Below are 17,808 nucleotides of genomic sequence, written 5' to 3' on the forward strand. Positions count from 1 at the left end.
AGGGAGAAAAGTGCAACAATGAATGAATGGAAATCCTCAGTCTGTAAACTTTCATTAAAATTAATGATAATTTTAAAAATTAAAAAAATGTTACCTCATGTGACTGGGATAATTGGGATGGGAGTGTCAGAGACAGTGTGATTGGCACAGGACAGAGCTGAGTTTAGAGCTGTTGTACATAGGGTCGCCATGAGTCGCAGGTGACTCGACAGCACATAACAACAACAACATGTGGAAAGTCCCCAGTACTGAGTTCCTGGACACACAAGGATCCTCACAGTTTAAAAGGACTCTGAGGGCTTCCCTGGTGTCAAGATGGCAGAAACATGAAGTTAGCTAAACTGTGGCCAGCCAATTCCCTTCGGAAGTGTGGGAGTGGGTGATAGAGACCACTGGACTAGACGTCCTCTACTTTTTTTTAGAGGAGGTCCCAGATGTGTCTCTGGCTGGGGTCTGCCCTGGGGTCTCTTAGCTGTTCTGTTTTTCATGATCTCCTTCTTTTATCTCAGAGACCACACGGCCAGGCTTGAGTGGATAGGAAGGTGACTGGGCCTGGGACTGGCCTGTAAGGGATGGACAGTCAGCGCGGACGCTGGCCATTTCTTTTGGCTTCAAGGGCAGGAGCAGGACATGGCAGAGAAGTTCTTAAGTTCTGTTTGTCTAACTGGGTACAGGATAGCCCCTCACCCTCTAGTTGACCTTAGAGGAACATATTCTGCGTCCTCAATGGGTGCCAAGTCCAGGGAGACCAGGCAAGAGGACTCTGGGGACTGTCAAAATGGGTTGAAGCCATACACTAGGTATTCTCCAGCTGTGCAACCGTGTGGTGACACACCTTCCTGTGCTTCCCTGAGCCTCCACGTGTCTCCCAGGACCAGCTGTGTGTCTGTCTGGCTTCTACCAGACCCTGACTTGCACCCACTCCCTCTCTCTGCTCCTGCCCTTCACAAAATCCGACCTCTACCTCGTGATATTGTTGAGAAAAGAGCTGGTTTCTCTGAGAGCCGCAAGTTCTTTCTCAACCATCTGGGTGGCCAAGGAATCCCCAGGGAAAAGGGACTTCTCACCAGTTGTCATCACGCACAGACTTTGCATTTGGCTTTGCCACCTTCAGATCTGTCCTGCTTCATTCTTCTTTTGTGCCCATGGAAAGACTTACACAGGTTTCTGTCTGGTTCTTTCCAATGAGTTCTTGTTTATAAGGGGGTATCTACCTGTGTCCACTGGTCAGTGTCACTTTGGTTGTTATCCCAAGATGAGTGATCGACCAGTGGCATGGTCTCAGTTCCCCACCATCGCCTCACTTCCTCTGCCTCTTTTTCCACCAACCCAGGAAATGAGTCTGAGAGTTCCATCTTCAATCCCTGGCTTGCTCAACCCTACGCCCCCCTGCCCCATTTTCCAGGCAGTCCTCACACCCCTGCAGCCCTCCCCTTGCCTTCCTCCACCTCTTCACCCGTCTCCATAACACCAGTTTCCCCTGGGCCCTCCCTGCTCCTTTCCGGTTCTCTTCTCTCTCTTCTTTCTCTTCTACTGGCTCTTCCTGGACCCCCAGCTGTGACTCTCCCCTCAGTTGATGATTAAATTATAACTCTACACGTTCTTGTGTCTCACTATCTCAACAAAAGAATCCCCTCTTGGGGGAAGGTGGAAGTGGAGGGATAAGCATTGAGGGAGGGGGGTTAACCATGGGGTGCACAATTGGAGAGGGGGTGAGGGAAATTGGAAGGATCTGGTCTGAAAAACAGTGCATCTGATAAATAAAGAATGAAAATTACAAAGTAAAAAAAGATTAAAAAATAGAAAAAAAATCCCCTTTCTTCTCTCCCATGTACCAACCCTCCAATGCCTCATCTCTGATCCCAAGTGTATCCTAAACCCAAACATCGGATTTATTATTTTGAAAGCCCCCTTTCACAATTAGAGATCATTGTGATTACTTTGGAAAGCCCATAAACATATAAAAGAAATGCTGTGAGCTCTGTAGACCTGCTATAACAAAGTACCATCAGCTGAGCTGTCTCCCGTTCTGGGGAAGTCTGAAATCAGGACAGTGGCAGAGCCCGGGTGCTTCCTGCCTCACTACGTGAAGGTCTTCTCTGGTCTCCTCTCGGTTGGCGAGGTTCATTGTAGATCTGTGCCCTGTGGGACATTCAGCGCCTGGTCTCTCCAACCATTCACACACTTTTTTTTTAGGACAGTAATGACAATAGCCACTGTGTAACCACATTCTTCTGTTTTCTTCCTTGATTTCTCATTTCCACTGACCCTCATACCCTAGCCCTTCCTGTCTTCTGAGCTCTATCTCTTCTGAGCTGCCTTTTTTATTTCACGTGGTTGTCCGACCCTCCCTCCTCCTCCGGCATTACTGTCCACTACCTAGACCTGTCTATTGTTTGGCTGACAGCTGAGCTATGAGGATGAGCTTTGTTCCAGATTTGAAGAATGGTGATGGGTCTCAGGGGTTCCACTAGTCTCTACCAGGCAAGTAAGCCCGTCTATTTTTATGCGTTTGAATTTAGGAGCATCATTTTCTGTCCACTCTGTTTGGAACCCTCGACTGTGATTTCTTTAAGGGTGGTCAGCGGAGGTAGCTGGGAACCATCTAGATGATCTGTTCACAGGGTCATGGAGGTTGATATTTGCATGGCCTGTTAGTCCTTTGGACTAATTATTTCGACACATCTTTGCTTTTCTTCCCTTATCTTTGTTCTGGGCAGGGAGAGACCAATAGTTGTACCTTTGATGACTCCTTGAAAACGTTATGCTCCTAGCTGCTACTCACAGAGTAGAATGCATAACATGGTCTTTGTGGATGATTTTATGTCATTTGGCTCTGACGGCCCCTGAGCCTGTGATCCGAAGGCCCATGAACTAGGAACTCATTCTTCCAGGGTAGGAGGTGTGATTAAGAAGGTCACTTGAGTTGGCACCCTGTTAACTCTGCTATAAACACAGATAGAGTTCAGCATGTACTAATAGAGATGTAAAATATCAGCTGCCAAGTGTACATGTGACCATGGATGTGCCCACATGGGATGAGGACTATTATGCAGAGATCTTTGACTATGCTGCTTACTCAGGAGGCCCTGTGGAGTAGATTCTCTGGATCAAAGAGTGTGAACTTACTGAAGCTCTGGAAGCATATTGCTAGTCTCTGAAGTGTCTTTTTGTTTGTAGCCCTGCCTCAAAAGTAGCCAGTTTCCATCTGGTGGCTGTGGAATTGGGGCTCAGGGGAGAGGGGAGTTTTTCATTGAGGCCATGGGTTGGTAAAATCTTTTCTGCCCTTGTTGAGCGATGTTAGGAAATCCCTGTACCCTGTTGAGTTGAGTGGATGGGGGGTGGGATAGGACCATAGAGTTCTACTTCTACACTGGAGACCAGGCAAGACCTCGTGTTAGCGAGGTTCGCCTTCAGTGACTGCCACAGTGACACTCTCTATCTCGTTTACTTGAGGATGCTGTTGACGGAGTGGTGATTCGGGATTTTGAGCAGACGGCCCACGCTCCTGTTTTAGAGTGCAGCGTCACGGCTGACAGCAGAAGGTGACCTTTCCCTCATTTTGCCCATTTCGGGAAGGGGAGAGAGGGGAGGAGGTCAGAATCCAGGCATACCGATACCAGGCCTTTTGTTCGAAGCAAACAGGAACCACACTTCCTTTTGTTTCTTGTCGTTTCATTTTCCTCCTCTTTTTTTCTGAGAAGCAAATAGATGTGCCAACACCAGAAAAAGTTGAAGTGCTAAGATATGGCATGCGTCGACTGAACTTTTCTTCATGATGTTTGTTTCCTCTCATTACATAAAAGGACTGTTGTTGGGGTGAGAAGCCGAAGTGATTTCGTCCAGGCCTTCATATCACAGAGGGAGATGGAGCCAGGGTGTCCTGGTGACTTGCCCAGGCCTGTCACCTGCAAAGAGTCAGGGCAGGGAGGCAGAGGCACAGGGAGAGAGGCCTCTGGGATGCATTTGCTTAAATCCATTTATGAAAATGTGAGACAAGCCTTCACGAAGCCACCAGAACTCCCCTCAAACGGCAAAGGGACCTCCTTTCAATGGACTGACTTCTACCTGAGCAGCAGCTAGAAAAAGTATTTTTATGAAAACTTCCGTGGGGCTTTGTCTCATTGGAAATCCATCTGAGAGGATAAACATTGTTACAGGAACATGAAATATAAGAAGACAAAGGTACACACATATTCTTTAACTAGACATGCCAGAAAATGTTTTGGAATGAAACGAGCTGTCTTTCCCTAGGGGAAGACAGGTGAGTGGAGTGGGAACCATCAGCCTTCTGAGCTGTAGCGATCCCTTGAACGAGACAACACTTTATAGAAGTAATGATACCTTTAAAGCCGTAAATATCAAAGAAGATATTTGAGTGCCTGAAGGGTTAAGGAAGATGACTGTGTTATAGTTCTCTTACTTTGTACTGAGTTGTAAGTTTGTTGTGTTGTTGTTGTTATGTGCCGTCGAGTCGTTTGCGACTCACAGCGACCCTATGTACAACAGTCCTAAACCCTGCTCTATCCTGTGCCAATCTCATTGCCTCCGACACACCCATCCCGATTACCCCAGTCACCGAGTCAATCCACCTCATAGAGGGTCTTCCCCTCCTGCGCTGTCCCTCCACTCTACCCAGCATGATGTCCCTCTCTAAAGACCTGTCTCTCCTTACAACATGTCCAAAGTATGTCAGACGAAGCCCCAGAATCCTTGCCTCCAAGGAGCAGCCTGGTTTAATCCTCTCTACGATGAATCTGTTTGTTTTCTTGGCAGTCCATGGTACATTCAATACTCTTCTCCAGCACCACAGCTCAAAGGCGTCAATTCTCCTTCCGTCCTCCCTAGTCATTGTCCAACTCTCCGATGCATAACAAGTGATTGCAAAAACCATAGCCTGTATCAGGCGGACCTTAGTCTCCAGAGAGACACTTGCTCTTGAGTATTTTGGAGAGGTCCCTAACCGCAGACTTTCCCATCGCAATACGTTTTTTTATTTCCTGGCTACTGGTGCCAAGAGTGTTGACCATGGAGCTGAGCAAACCGAAGCTGTGAACAATCTCAATCTCTTCGCCATCCATCCTGATGCTACTGATTGGTCCAGTGGTGAGAATTTTTGTCTTCTTGACATTGAGCCTCAGTCCATACTGAAGGCTGCAGTCCTTGACCCTCTGCAGTAAGTGCATGAGGTCCTCCTCAGTTTCAGCGAGCAAGGTTGTGTCATCTGCATAACGCAGATTGTTGATAAATCATCCACCAATCCTAACGCCACGCCTCTCCTCATAGAGCCCTGCCTCTTGGATAATCTGCTCTGCATACAGGTTGAAAAGGTATGGAGACAGGACACATCCCTGGCCTTCACCCTTCCCAATTTTGAACCATGCAGTGTTGCCCTGCTCTGTTCTGACGACTGCCTCTTGGTCCAAGTATAGGTTTCGCATTAGCATGATTAAATGTTCTGGGATTCCCATTCTTCTCAGAGTCAGCCACAGTTTGTTATGATCCACGCAGTCAAATGCCTTTGCATAATCAATGAAACACAGATAGACATTCTTCTGGTATTCTCTGCTTTCAGCTAAGATCAATCTAACATCAGCTACAATATCCCTAGTACCACAACCCCTTCTAAACTCAGCCTGGACTTCTGGCAGTTCTCTGCTGATGTACTGTTCCAGTCGTTTTTGGATAATCTTCAGTAGAATCTTGCTTGCATATGAAATCAATGTTATTGTTCTGTAGTTTCCACACTCAGTTGGGTTGCCCTTCTTTGGGATGGGAACAAATATTGACCTCTTCCAGTCAGTTGGCCAAGTGGTTGTTCTCCAGATTTCTTGGCATAACTTGGTGAGCACATTCACGGCAGCATCTGTTAGCTGAAATACGTCAGTTGGTATACCATCTATTCCGGGGGCCTTATTTTTTGCTATTTCCTTCAAAGCAGCTTCTGGTGGCCTAGAGGTAAGGAGTTGCACTGCTACTCCAAAGGCAAGTGGTTCAAATCCACTGCTCCACGGGAGGAAGATGGGCAGTTTCCTCTCCTTTGATTTACAGCCTCTGGAAGCCCACTGAAGGGTTAGCTATGAGTCAGTTCCAATTTGAGAGCAATGAGTTGAGTTGTGTGGAAATAAACAGAGTTAGGGCTCACAGCTCTGTTCATGATCGGATCTCCTGTCCATATCACATAGGCCCCATCCAGGGTTCTGGTGAGGTCTCTGAAGAATGGAAGCAAGACCCGTCAGTGCCCAGAGGGACTCAAAGAACCACCTTGTTACAGAGGTCAGGTTCACGCTGAACCTTTCCTGGGGAGAGGGGAATTTTTGGTGGGGACCTATTTAGAGGGCAGGTGAGAATGAATCAACCCTCTTTATCCAATAATGGTGATCACCTTCATCTTATATCAATACCTCAGTCTCTCTCAAGGCCATGTGTGTCCAGGGCTGTACATTGCACAGGAGGAGATTGCCCATCTTTTTTTTTCTGTAAAGTGAGGTGAGGCCTTTGGGTCTGTGGATTAGGTTTCCAGAACTCTCCTAAGCAATACTTTAAAAGTATTTTCACACAATGGATTTCCTTGAACATTTCCAGAAGATTGCTGATTTGTCACTGAGTCAGGTACGACTCATAGAAATGCTTTGAACAACAGATCTGAACCCTGTCCTGTCCTGCGCCATCCTCATCATCTCTCACATACACAGCCCATTGCTGCAGTCACTGTGTCAAAGATTAGGGAATTACACTCTTGATTTTAAAAGACACACATTTTCTATGAAGAATGGAAACGATGGGCATAAAGAATTGCTGTTGTTATTAAAAGCCTATGTTGTGCCTTTATCTGCAGAATCCTTGCAGCTTCCTATGACAAAACAATCAGGGTGTGGGACCTTGAGACGGGAACACAGCTGGTACGTATGTTCTGCCCGCAGTGGGAGTCAGCAGTCCTGGAGGTGGGCATGGGCTGAAGGTAGATAACGAGCCCCAGGCTTTGAGGAAAGGAGCATTTTATCACAAATCCAAGATGTGACCTGTCCACAGCACCCTAAGTAGCCACTGCTTACGGAGCTACAGTTTAGGAAGATGCAATCCATGGGGGTATGATTGGGGAAGGAAAACGTCTTACAACAGGAAGAACAAGGACTGAATGTTGTTGTTGTTAAATGCCATGGAGTCGCAGGCGACTCATAACGAGCCTGTGAAGGAGAGTCCTCGACACTATGGGGTTTGGATACACAGAAATGAGAGAGCATGGCATTCTGGACTGGGGCAACTGTCCAGGCACAGGAACCCTCTCCTGAGGGACCTCTGATTTGATTAGGCCAGGAATGAGGCCAAGATGGGGTCAAGACCCTGTGGCTAAAGCTTGAAATTCCTGAGTCTTCTCAACCTGTTCTCTTTCCATCCTGAAGCGACCACTGTTTTCTGTTGGGTACTAATGAGTTGGAAGCCCTAGCTGACCCTCCAGTGGGATTTCAGAGGCAGTAAATCACATGGGAGGAGAGTGCCCATCCTTCTCCTGAGAAGCACTAACTGGTAGAGTTGAACTACCTGCTTTAAGTTTGACAGTACAACTCTTTACCACAAGGCTACCTACAGAGTTTACCTATTTTGGCCTCTGATTTCCTCCAACCCCAAGTTAACAATCATTTAAGTAGGTCTGGTGGTGTAGACTGGTGGCATACTGTGCTCCAGACCAATGCCTCAACCATATGGCAGAATTACTTACCTACTATTACTTGATAAGCTACTATAATCAGGTAGTTTAAAACCATGAACAGTCATTATTTCACTAAGTTTCTGGTGGCTTGGAATCTAGGAGCAGAGGGCTCAAATCTATCATGAGGTCAAAGTCAAGATGGTAGAGGCCATCTGAAAGCTTGATAGGATCCCTTCCACAGTGGCTCCCTCCCATGGCTGTTGGTACCTCAGACCCTCAGCCATGTGGCTCCTTCCAAATGGCTGCTGAACGAGGACATGGCTGTTAACTGACTGGTTGCTTCCCAGAGCGAGGGATCCAAGAAAGAGCAAGGATGAAGCCAAGCCTCTTATGACCTAGTCACAAACTGCCACTTTTGCCATATTTTTAAAAATGGGTTTTATTGTGGCAAAATAAATACAAAAAAATATTTCCACTTAATCAAGCTAAACAAAAAAGTTCAACAATTTTTAACTTTGTCATTAGTTCAGCGAAGTTAATTGTATTAACCATGTTGTCTAGCCATCCCCACTACTCAGTTCCAAAGACTTTTCATCACCCCAAACAGAAGCTCATTGTAATTGTTTTTGCAGTGTTACTGGTCATGGTGATCCATGTGCGTCAGAGTGGAAATATTCTCCACAGAGTTCTTTTTTATTATAATTGAAAGTGTATGAAGTCAACTGGTATTTCATACACATTTTGTTTCATAACATCAATTACAATGGCCATAATGTAATCACACTTTTTCTGTTGTTCTCTTTAATTCTCATCTCCGTGCGTGTCTGCTCAGCCTGCCTATGTGTCTGCTGTGGACTGCATTTTTGTACCTTTGTGTCTTCTTTCTTTCTTTAGTGATAGTATGTTCATTACCCACAGGGACAATGATACTCGATTGTTTTTCTCTTCACAATCCATTTTATCTTAAACAACAACTTCCTAGTTCCCCTTCCCCTAACCCTTGGTAATCACTAGTAAACGGTTCTTTCCATGCAGCTGTCTGTTCTAGACTTCTCATTTACTGAGATTATACAGTATGTAAGCCTTTTATTGATTAGAAGAAAGTCTCTAAACCCAGCTCACATTCACAGGCAGGTAAAATAGTTTCTGCCTTTTAGAGGGGACATGGTTGCAGAATTTGTGGTGCTATTTGAACACTGTCACAATGCTTGTTGTTGTTTTGTGCCATCGAGTTAGTACTGACCCATAGCTGACCCTCTGGTGGGTTTTCAGAGGCAGTTAATCACACAGGAAGAGACTGCCCATCTTTCTCCCATGAGCAGCTGGTGGATTTGAACTGCATGCCTTTGGGTTGGAAATGTAGCTCCTTACCACTAAGCCACCACAGCTCCCTAAAGGTAATACCATGAGTGGTAATACCATAATGTTTAATGCCCAGAAAGTTTTCGATTTCCTACATTTTTGGAAATGAGTAATTAATCGTCACCTTCTTGTTGTTGGCTATCAGTCTCGCCGGGGGGCCACAGAGCTGCTGAAGGAACTGAGAGAGTAGTGTCTTGTCCATGATACCAGGTAGAAGACAGACATTGAGGAGTGAAATATCTTAGTCACAAAAGGACAAACACTGCATAGTGCCACTGCTGTAAAATGGGATTGACATCTGGGTTAGGAGGAGATGGAGAAAGATGAGATAAACAGTGTTTATTGCACTGAAACAGATGAGGGAGAAAACTATTTAAAAGGGATATGTGATTAGGTATTTTTGTCATGACAGGAGTCCAGAACGAAGGCTGCATAAAGAGTGGCCCTATGGGGAGGGATTGTAAAACAATGAAAGAATTTTTCTTTTACTTTTCAAAGAGAAGAGTGTACTGGGTGGGGAGGGGTGGGCAGGGAGAAAAGTGCAACAATGAATGAATGGAAATCCAAAGTCTCTGGAAATTTTCATTAAAATTAATAATAATAATAATAAAACAAAGTGAAAACAAACAAAAAACCCACTGAACAGCAATAAACCAGACCATTACTAGAACCTTCCAGCAATTCTGCTGTGTGTCTGTCCTTGTTCATTTGTCCCCAAAAACTGGTGTGGTCTCCTTCATATAAGGGTAAAGAGAAAACATTGGAATTATTAACTAGAAGTAATCCATTAAAATGAACCTTAAAAATTAAGTGTCAGTATGTGCTGGCAACATTATGAGTGCTTGGCGGTCACTGCGACTGGTGTCTACGATAGTGGATAATGCACATAGCATTTTTATCATTTTAGAAAGGCTATATTGGTGATCATAAAAATCACCACAGAAAGAAGGCAACCTTTAGATTGTTGGTCCATTTCAGTGGAATGTCAAGCATGAAAACTTCATCGTCTCCTGTAAGTTGTCTCCTGATGGTAAATATGTGGTGTCTGCCCTGGACGTGAATCATGGCTTCTGTGTAATGGATGCGGTCAACATCTGCACTGTGTCGCTCGTCAAAGGTGAAGCCACCCAGACTTCCCACGTGTTCCCTTTGCCATGGTAACAGCCACTTGACCTTTGACTGACAATGACTTCTGATTGCTTTGTTTTGTGAAACTGTCATACTATAAGCCACAGCATTACATTTGGAGTATAGATGCATAAAATATATCTATTTTTTCCAAGACTGATTCTCTTTAACTTCCATTCAGTCTCCTACTTATAATAATGAAATCTTATTCCTTTCCAATTTAATGTCGCCCTGTAAAATCTAATTATCTAGTGAGCGGAGAGTCAGCCTTCTTCACATTTTTACCTGCATATTTAAACCTTAAAGACATAGTCATTGTGCTCCTAGTTGACGATACTGTACTGTCATTATGTAAGATATTATCATTGGGAGAATTTGAGGATAAGGACATACAGGGTCTCTGTATTATTCCTTTTATCTGTGTGAATCGACAGTGATCTCAAAATAAAAAGTTTAAACAGACTACATAGTCAATGTAAAAAAAAATTGATGACATGTAAAGTAAAAAAAAAGGTGAGAGCCTTCTACCCGGTCCTGTCTCTTCACTACTGGTAGTCTTAGGGGCCATTGAGTCGACAAGTCCTTCAAAGCGCAGATTGAAGCCTCATGCTGTCTTGCCCCATCGTCGACATCTTCACCATGTGCAAGCCCTTCTTTCAGTCACTGTGTCAGTCTGTCTCGATTTACTGACCCTCAGCCTAATGTCCTTTTCCAAAGACTGATCCCCCTAACAACATGCCCAAAGCCTATGAGTCTACGTTTTACTATCCTCACCTCCAAGGAGCACCCTGGCTGCTCTTCGTCCAAGACAGATTCGTCTGTTCTTGGGGCAGCCCATGGGGGTGTTCACGCTTCACCACCTCTTATTAACAATGCATGGCCTGCTGGGGGGCTTCCTCTAACTCGGTGAGTTGGCGCTTAGACACACATGCACTACTTCCCCTATGTCCTTTCTATTTACTTTTTCCTCAACATGAAGCCGTGACCGGTACTTCTCACATCCCACCTCTTTTACTTCCTGTGTCTCCCCGTACTCATCCTTCAAGTTCCAGCTGCACATCATGCTTTTCTGTGCTCAGCTTCATCTCTGGGCATTTGCATACGTGGTTCCTTCTGCATGTAGATTTCTTCTCTGCATTCCACCCCTACACCTCTCTTGCTAAGCTATAGGTCCTTTCTTTGACCTCCTCAAGTTTGGAGGAGGCACCCACTGGCTGCCATATTTCCACTTCTCAGACTATACTCCCTGTGCATGCTCGCGGGAAGCTGCCTGCCCAAGTGCATCTCCTCTGTCAGACCAAGAGTTCTGCTGGGGGAGGGAGCAGGTTTGACAACATCACTGTTTAAAGCCTGACACATAGCAGGTACCCAGGGAATAGTTGTGAATAGTTCCCTGTAGAAACAAAGATCATGTTTCTGTGATGCGGATGCTGACCGAGGGGGTTGTGAGCATTCCAGACCACAGGAAGCACACGAGGTGCTGGATGTGAAATGTATACTAATGGGTTGTTTCCCCGTTTCAGATCACCACGAAAGGTTGATAACAGCATGCTGCTTTGACCACAACAGCCAGAAGATAGCTTCCGTCTCATCGGACAGGACCATCAAGATTTGGGACCTTATATCCCAGGCCACACTGCTCACCATCACAAAGTGAGGAGGGGTCAGGGATGCTGGGGTTCATGCAGCAATGAGGAGGTGGGAAGATGTCCCAGTTGCCCCCGTGTGTTTGGCACGTACACTTGGTCCTAGTTATCGAGCATTCTCATGGATTTGGAGCCTAGGAGTCTAGGGCGCCGGCTCTAGGGAGAGGTCCTTGTCTCCTTTCTCTGTCAATTCTGAAGGAAGGACCTTCTCTCCTTTAAAAACCTGTAAGCTGGGCATTCTTTAAGTCTTCATGCATCTTGGCATCAGTCTTTTCCCAGATCTAGGAAGTTCAGTATATAGTAACCGTGGGGCCAAAGGGCTTTCTCTACTTCTGGCTCTTCTTTCTTGCTGGTACTGAGGACTGACTCTCTAAGTCTTCCTTTCTGCTTGCATGCTTAATCTCTTTTGTGTTGCAGACTGAGGGTAAAGTATTTTTATAATTATTAATAATGAGACAGACTACCAGGAGTGATAAAGAACAGAGAGTGTGAAAAACAGGGAGCCAAAGTTCCCATGATGGATGGTAAACAAAGTAAAATCATAAGGAAGTACAAAACAAAAACAAAGGATAATGGTGAAGTCTTTTGCAGATAAGGCCATGTTCCTCTTTATGCTAATCTCAGGAGGGAGGGATTAAGTTGATATAAACTAAGAACAATGTTGACTCTTAGGGAACACCTTAGTGCCACAAGGTGAACTTCAGCTTGTATTAAGCCTCCCTCATTTCCTGATACAGCATTTGGTCTACTATTATTAAATTTGATATTCGGCTTCCCTCACTTTAGTATCTCAAAGGAGAGCGACTGATCCTATAGCTTGCATCCTGCCACAAGAGCATAAATTCCACAAACTCTGCCTTATTAACATAGTAGAAGTTAAGATTTACAACATAAAGGGTAATTGCATCTGATCACAAAACAGATTATTATATAATACCGAGAATCATGGTGTAGGCATGTTGACTCATATTTTAGGGGCATGCCATTTAATCCATAGCACTTTAAACTTACACCTTTAGCTTGTGAGCCAGCACCTGCATGGAGGCATCTCCAGTTTTTGCCTGGGTGCTACCAGGTGGCTGGAGACAGGCAAAAGGAAAGAGGCTCAGGGGATACAGCAGCAGTAGTGTCAGGATGAAGTCACATGCATTTGTTTTCATGCTTACCAATGCTGGAAAACATTATGTAAAGTGTCTTTTAAAAATGTGAATTTTATCAACAAACAAATGGATAGAGAAGGTGTGGTATATTCACACAATGGAATACTATGCTGCATTGAAAAACAAGGAACTCATAAAATACTATACAAAATAGGTGACCCTGGAGGACAGTATGCTGAGTGAAAGATCTCAGTTACAACAGGACAAAGATTGCATAATTCCACTGTTAAAAACAAGACTGACATGGGGATTGGGCAGAAACTAAGAAAAGAGGGATAAATAATGTACACCGCATTGAAGCAGATGAGGGAAAGAACTGTTTAAAAGGGATATATGATTAGGTATTATGTGCATGACAGTAATCCAGAATAAGAGCTGAATAGCAAGGTGGACTGGGTCCGGGGGTGAAGGAGGAAATGATGCAGCAATAAAAGAATTTTTCTCAAAGAGAAAAGTGAACTTGGTGGTGGTGGTGGGGTGGTCAGGAGAAAAATGTGCAACAGTGAATGAATGGAAATCCAAGTTCTCTATAAACTTTCATTAAAATCTCAGTTAAGAGAAAAACATTTAAAAAAAATATTTACAACCTCATGGGGGAAAGAAAGTGAATTGTTAGCATTGCCTAAGAAATGGAAGCATTTAATGAACTGGGACATAGAAGGGGAAGTTCATCGCTGCTGGCTACAGGTCTCGAATGTAGACAAGCCCCCAATAACCCTCCCTGACCCACTCTTTCTGTAGTCTGGGCCAGAACATTACATGGTTTAAAATGAAGAAAGATTGTGTGTTTTGAATTGTAGCCTGTCTCCATACCTATTCAATCTGAATGCTAAATATGTTATTCAAGAAGCTGGACTCTATGAAGAAGAATGTGGCATCAAGATCTGAGGAAGACCTACATTATGCAGATGACACAACCCTGCTTGCTGCAAGTGAGAACTGGAAGTGCTTGTTGCAGAAGATGAAAGATTGCAGCCTTCAGTATGCACTGCATCTCAACATCAAGAAAACAAAAATTCTTACCACTGGACCAATAGGCAACATCATGATAGAGAAAAGATTGAAGTTGTTAACAATTCCATTTTACTTGGATTCACAATCAACACCCTTGATAGCAGCAGTCAGGAGATCAGGAGACATATTGCACTGGGAAAGTCTACAAATCAGTGACCTTTCCAAATTACTGAGGAGCAATGATGTCAGTTTGAGGACTAAGGTGCTCCAAATTCATGCCATGGTCTTTTCAGTCTCTTTTTATACATCTGAGAGCTGGACAAGGACTAAGGATAACAGAAGAAATGATGTCTTTGAGCTGTGGTGTTGGAGAAGTGCACTGAATATCTCATGGATTGCCAAAAGAACAGACTAATACATCTCGGAGAAAGTGCAGCCAGAATGCTCGTTGGAGGCAAAGATAATAAAGCTTTGTCTCATATACTTTGGGCATGTTGCTAGGAGAGGCTGTTCTTTGGAGAGGGACATCATACTTGGAAAGGTGGAGGGACGGAGATAGAGAGGAAGACCCTCAACCAGATGTACTGACACAGTGACTGCTCCAATGGTCTGGAATGTGCCAGAAAATGTGAGGATGGTACAGGACAGGGCAGGGTTCATAGAATTACTATGGGTCGTATTCAACTCGACAGCACCTAACAACAACATGTGAGAGGCCTCTTGAATCGGCTCTATTCTGCCCATGCACCTCAAGAACAGTACCATAGTATTTTGATGCTGAACTAGTTTTAGTGGAATTTCCGGAGTACGATGGATCAGGAAGAAAGGCCTGGAATGAGGGCAAAAATCCTCTGAACACGGCCCAACTCCTGGGGACAACAGTTAACAGTAAAAACCTCATGGGACTGACACGTGGTCTGAATGAGATAACTAACACACAGGAATCCTCAGCTCAGTGCTGGCCCCATGGTGGCCTCTCAGCATGTGGTGCTACTGAGAGGGATTTCCATGGAAACCCATGTCAGCCTGAGGGAGGGGCAGTGGGGCCCTCCCCTCTGCACTATGGAGGGTCTGGTCACTACCCCTCTGAGCCACTGGGTGGTGATAGTGAGGCGAAAAAGGCTCACCTTCCGCAGTAGGCAAGTGTCAAAACTCCATTCTGCTGTTGCTCCAGTTATGATGATAATGAAGAAGATAAATAAGAGAAATATCCATAGATACTGATTTTTTCTATAGTTTTATTTTTTTAGTTGGAATCATTTTTAATATCCTATCTTTAAAAGCATTCTACAGACTTGAAAAAGAAAGAAAAGCTACAAAAAGTGATCCTTCATTAGGGCTTTGAATTAATTGTAGCTACAGAAATGAGAGTGCAGTGAACAGTCAGCCTGCAGTTACTGCTTCCGGTCCCACAAGATACCACATCTTTCCATCTAGGGTCATTCCACAAGCTATTCCACCTGCAACACCAAAATAGTTGGTAATGGAGTTTTTAAGATGATCGAGTTGTAGGTCCTGATCTGCTAAGTTATTCAGAATCTCTGTGCTGAGTTCATGAAATAGATAATCTTTGTTGCCATCATCATCTTTTATAATTTCTGAATTCTGAGTCTGGAGTGTTGTTCTTGGAAGATGGCCTCTTTTCCTCCTCTAATGTGGTATTGCAGCAGGCCAAGATCTTCCCGTATGAGTTCTTTTTCTGGAGACGGATAATCCATAATGCCTGGAAAGGCTGGACGAGGTCGATTCGTTTGCACTGGAAGCCCGTGCGAAGCCCACATCTGAGGAGTTAGATGAATGTGCCGTCCCCTCAGTTCTCAGTGTGGAACAAGGTCAGCCTGAAGTAGGGCTCTCTGAAACGGATTCCTTATCCAAGGGGGCTCAGTAGGTTTTTGAATCCCTTTTCTTGTCTATGAACAAAAAAGACGTTTTCTTTCCTGTTATGTTTTGTTTTGTTTTTGTAGGCCATTGCTTACTTCCTTGAATCAGACAGAGGTTTGGATGCCTTTCTGCCTTTTCATGGGATGTTCCTTCAGGTTCTTTTTCTGCTTTGAAAATGATATTTGGTGGCAAAGGAGGAACATGAATTTGCAATCCAAATGTTTCTTCTTTATTTCTTTCCAGACATAAATACAGTCTTGTAATCATTTCATGCCTCCAGAACACGCTCGTATCTTTCGGATTTTGGTGTATCTTCCCACTCTCCAGTGTGTCATCTAGTCTAGTTTTCATTAATGTATGTCATGAGCCCAAGTTCAGAATCAAATTAATAGCACGTAGGCTGTAAAGGCACAGGCGTGCTACAGCTACCCATTGCAGTGGTAGGTGCTTGAGGTATTCTGGGTCAGAACTGCAGACAGAGGAAACAAATGTGTAAAACCTGTCTCCAAATAGCATTGGCTTTTGAAGGCATTGCACGCAAGCTTCATGAAACCACTGGTTAAATTTGCATCGCTGCAGCCTCTAAATACCCGTCTCCAGAGTCTCCACGATAACAGTAACAGTGCTGAACATTGGTCTATGACCTGCATCCTATTCAAGGTCTACCCTGCTTTAGGGTCACGTCAGTTTCATGACTTGCAATGCTTTGCCATTTGGTCCTTACTTTCCCCCCTTCATTTGGTCCTTTCTTAAGTGTACCACCCCTCTTTGTTGTTGCTGCAAAACCACACTGTGGACAGAGCCATTTTTCATCTGAATCAGTCAAGCTGGACTCATTATGAGGTTTATGACGCAGTTGATGATATTCTTGGTCACACTTATCACACAGAACCGTTTCATTGGAAACTTCTGAATACTCTTCTTGACATATTGTACAGACCGTTCCCCCACTTCCAGACGCTCCTGAATAGGTGAATTATTTCTTCCTCATTTTTTTAAATTAAGTTAGGATGTCCTTCCAGAGAACCCAGGATTTAGAACTATATACAAATAGAATAAAGCAGCTCTAGTCATCTGACTATCTAGCTAGGACATCCTGACCCTCTTCAAATTGGCTTTTGGACTTTATGTTCATCCTGTAAAGACAGCTTTGTCAAGGGTGTTGGAGACTTTTGGTTTTGACATAAAGCTTATGGACAAGTAAATTACCTGCCCCCCTGTAGAGTCTCTCATTGGGTCATTTCATTAGTGACAACTGCTTCATACAGGAAAACACAATCATGTCCCCCTGGGAGCTTCTCCTGTGAGTTGAGGCACTTACTGGACACTCGCCCCACTGGGGACATTGCACAAGATGCACACACAAATGAGGTTCTGGGTATGAGGTATAGGGTACAGTAGGTGTTCATATAACAGTTTCAAATACAGCCCACTTCCATACAACCAATTGCCATTTCTTCTCTCTTTTAAAACTGTGAATTTTGTGAGAATCCACAAAGAGATTGTTCTTTTCATTCATTCATCCATCCACATACATTTTTCCTCCCTTTCCCTCTCCCAATTCACTTTGTAACGCTTGGCCTGTTCCAGGTTCTTAATTATCTACATGATGTCTAATTGGCTATTCCTGGCAGATTGTCCTTCCTTTCACCCGCCCCAGTGTTCATTGCTTATACATTCTTCTCCTGCTCTCCCACTCCCCATCCCCCAACCATCCTATTATTGTAACAGTGGTTTTATGCACTATTTATCCTTTTGTAACAGATATATCATAATGTCTTCTGGACTCATCATGATTTTTCTTGGTGTGCATTTGATTTCCTCAAATTTGTAATTTTTCTGCAAATGTAGATTTTAGCAAGAAAATATTGTTGTTGTTGTTGTTTGTTATGTGCCGTCGAGTCGCTTGCAACTCATAGTGACGCTATTTACAACAGCCCTAAACTCTGCTCTGTCCTGTGCCAATCACACTGTCTCTGACACTCCCATCCCGATTATCCCAGTCACTGAATCAATCCACCTCATA

The 17,808-nt window shown here is 44.2% G+C and overlaps 1 protein-coding gene and 1 pseudogene across 1 annotated transcript in view; one reads left to right on the plus strand and one right to left on the minus strand.

Moving 5' to 3' along the window:
- The window catches only part of WDR88 (WD repeat domain 88), a 50,757-nt gene that overhangs the window by 13,557 nt on the left and 19,392 nt on the right, over window positions 1-17,808 (plus strand). Inside the window, exons 3-6 of the mRNA XM_006887874.1 lie at window positions 3,457-3,545; window positions 6,839-6,902; window positions 9,992-10,130; window positions 11,665-11,794. Coding sequence (XP_006887936.1) covers window positions 3,457-3,545; window positions 6,839-6,902; window positions 9,992-10,130; window positions 11,665-11,794 — 422 coding nt within the window. The remainder of the gene's footprint in view (window positions 1-3,456; window positions 3,546-6,838; window positions 6,903-9,991; window positions 10,131-11,664; window positions 11,795-17,808) is intronic.
- LOC102859284 lies at window positions 12,795-17,128 on the minus strand (annotated as a pseudogene).

Source organism: Elephantulus edwardii, unplaced genomic scaffold (assembly GCF_000299155.1).
Source record: "Elephantulus edwardii isolate Elephantulus edwardi_28Jun2011 unplaced genomic scaffold, EleEdw1.0 scaffold00062, whole genome shotgun sequence".
NCBI lineage: Eukaryota > Metazoa > Chordata > Mammalia > Macroscelidea > Macroscelididae > Elephantulus > Elephantulus edwardii.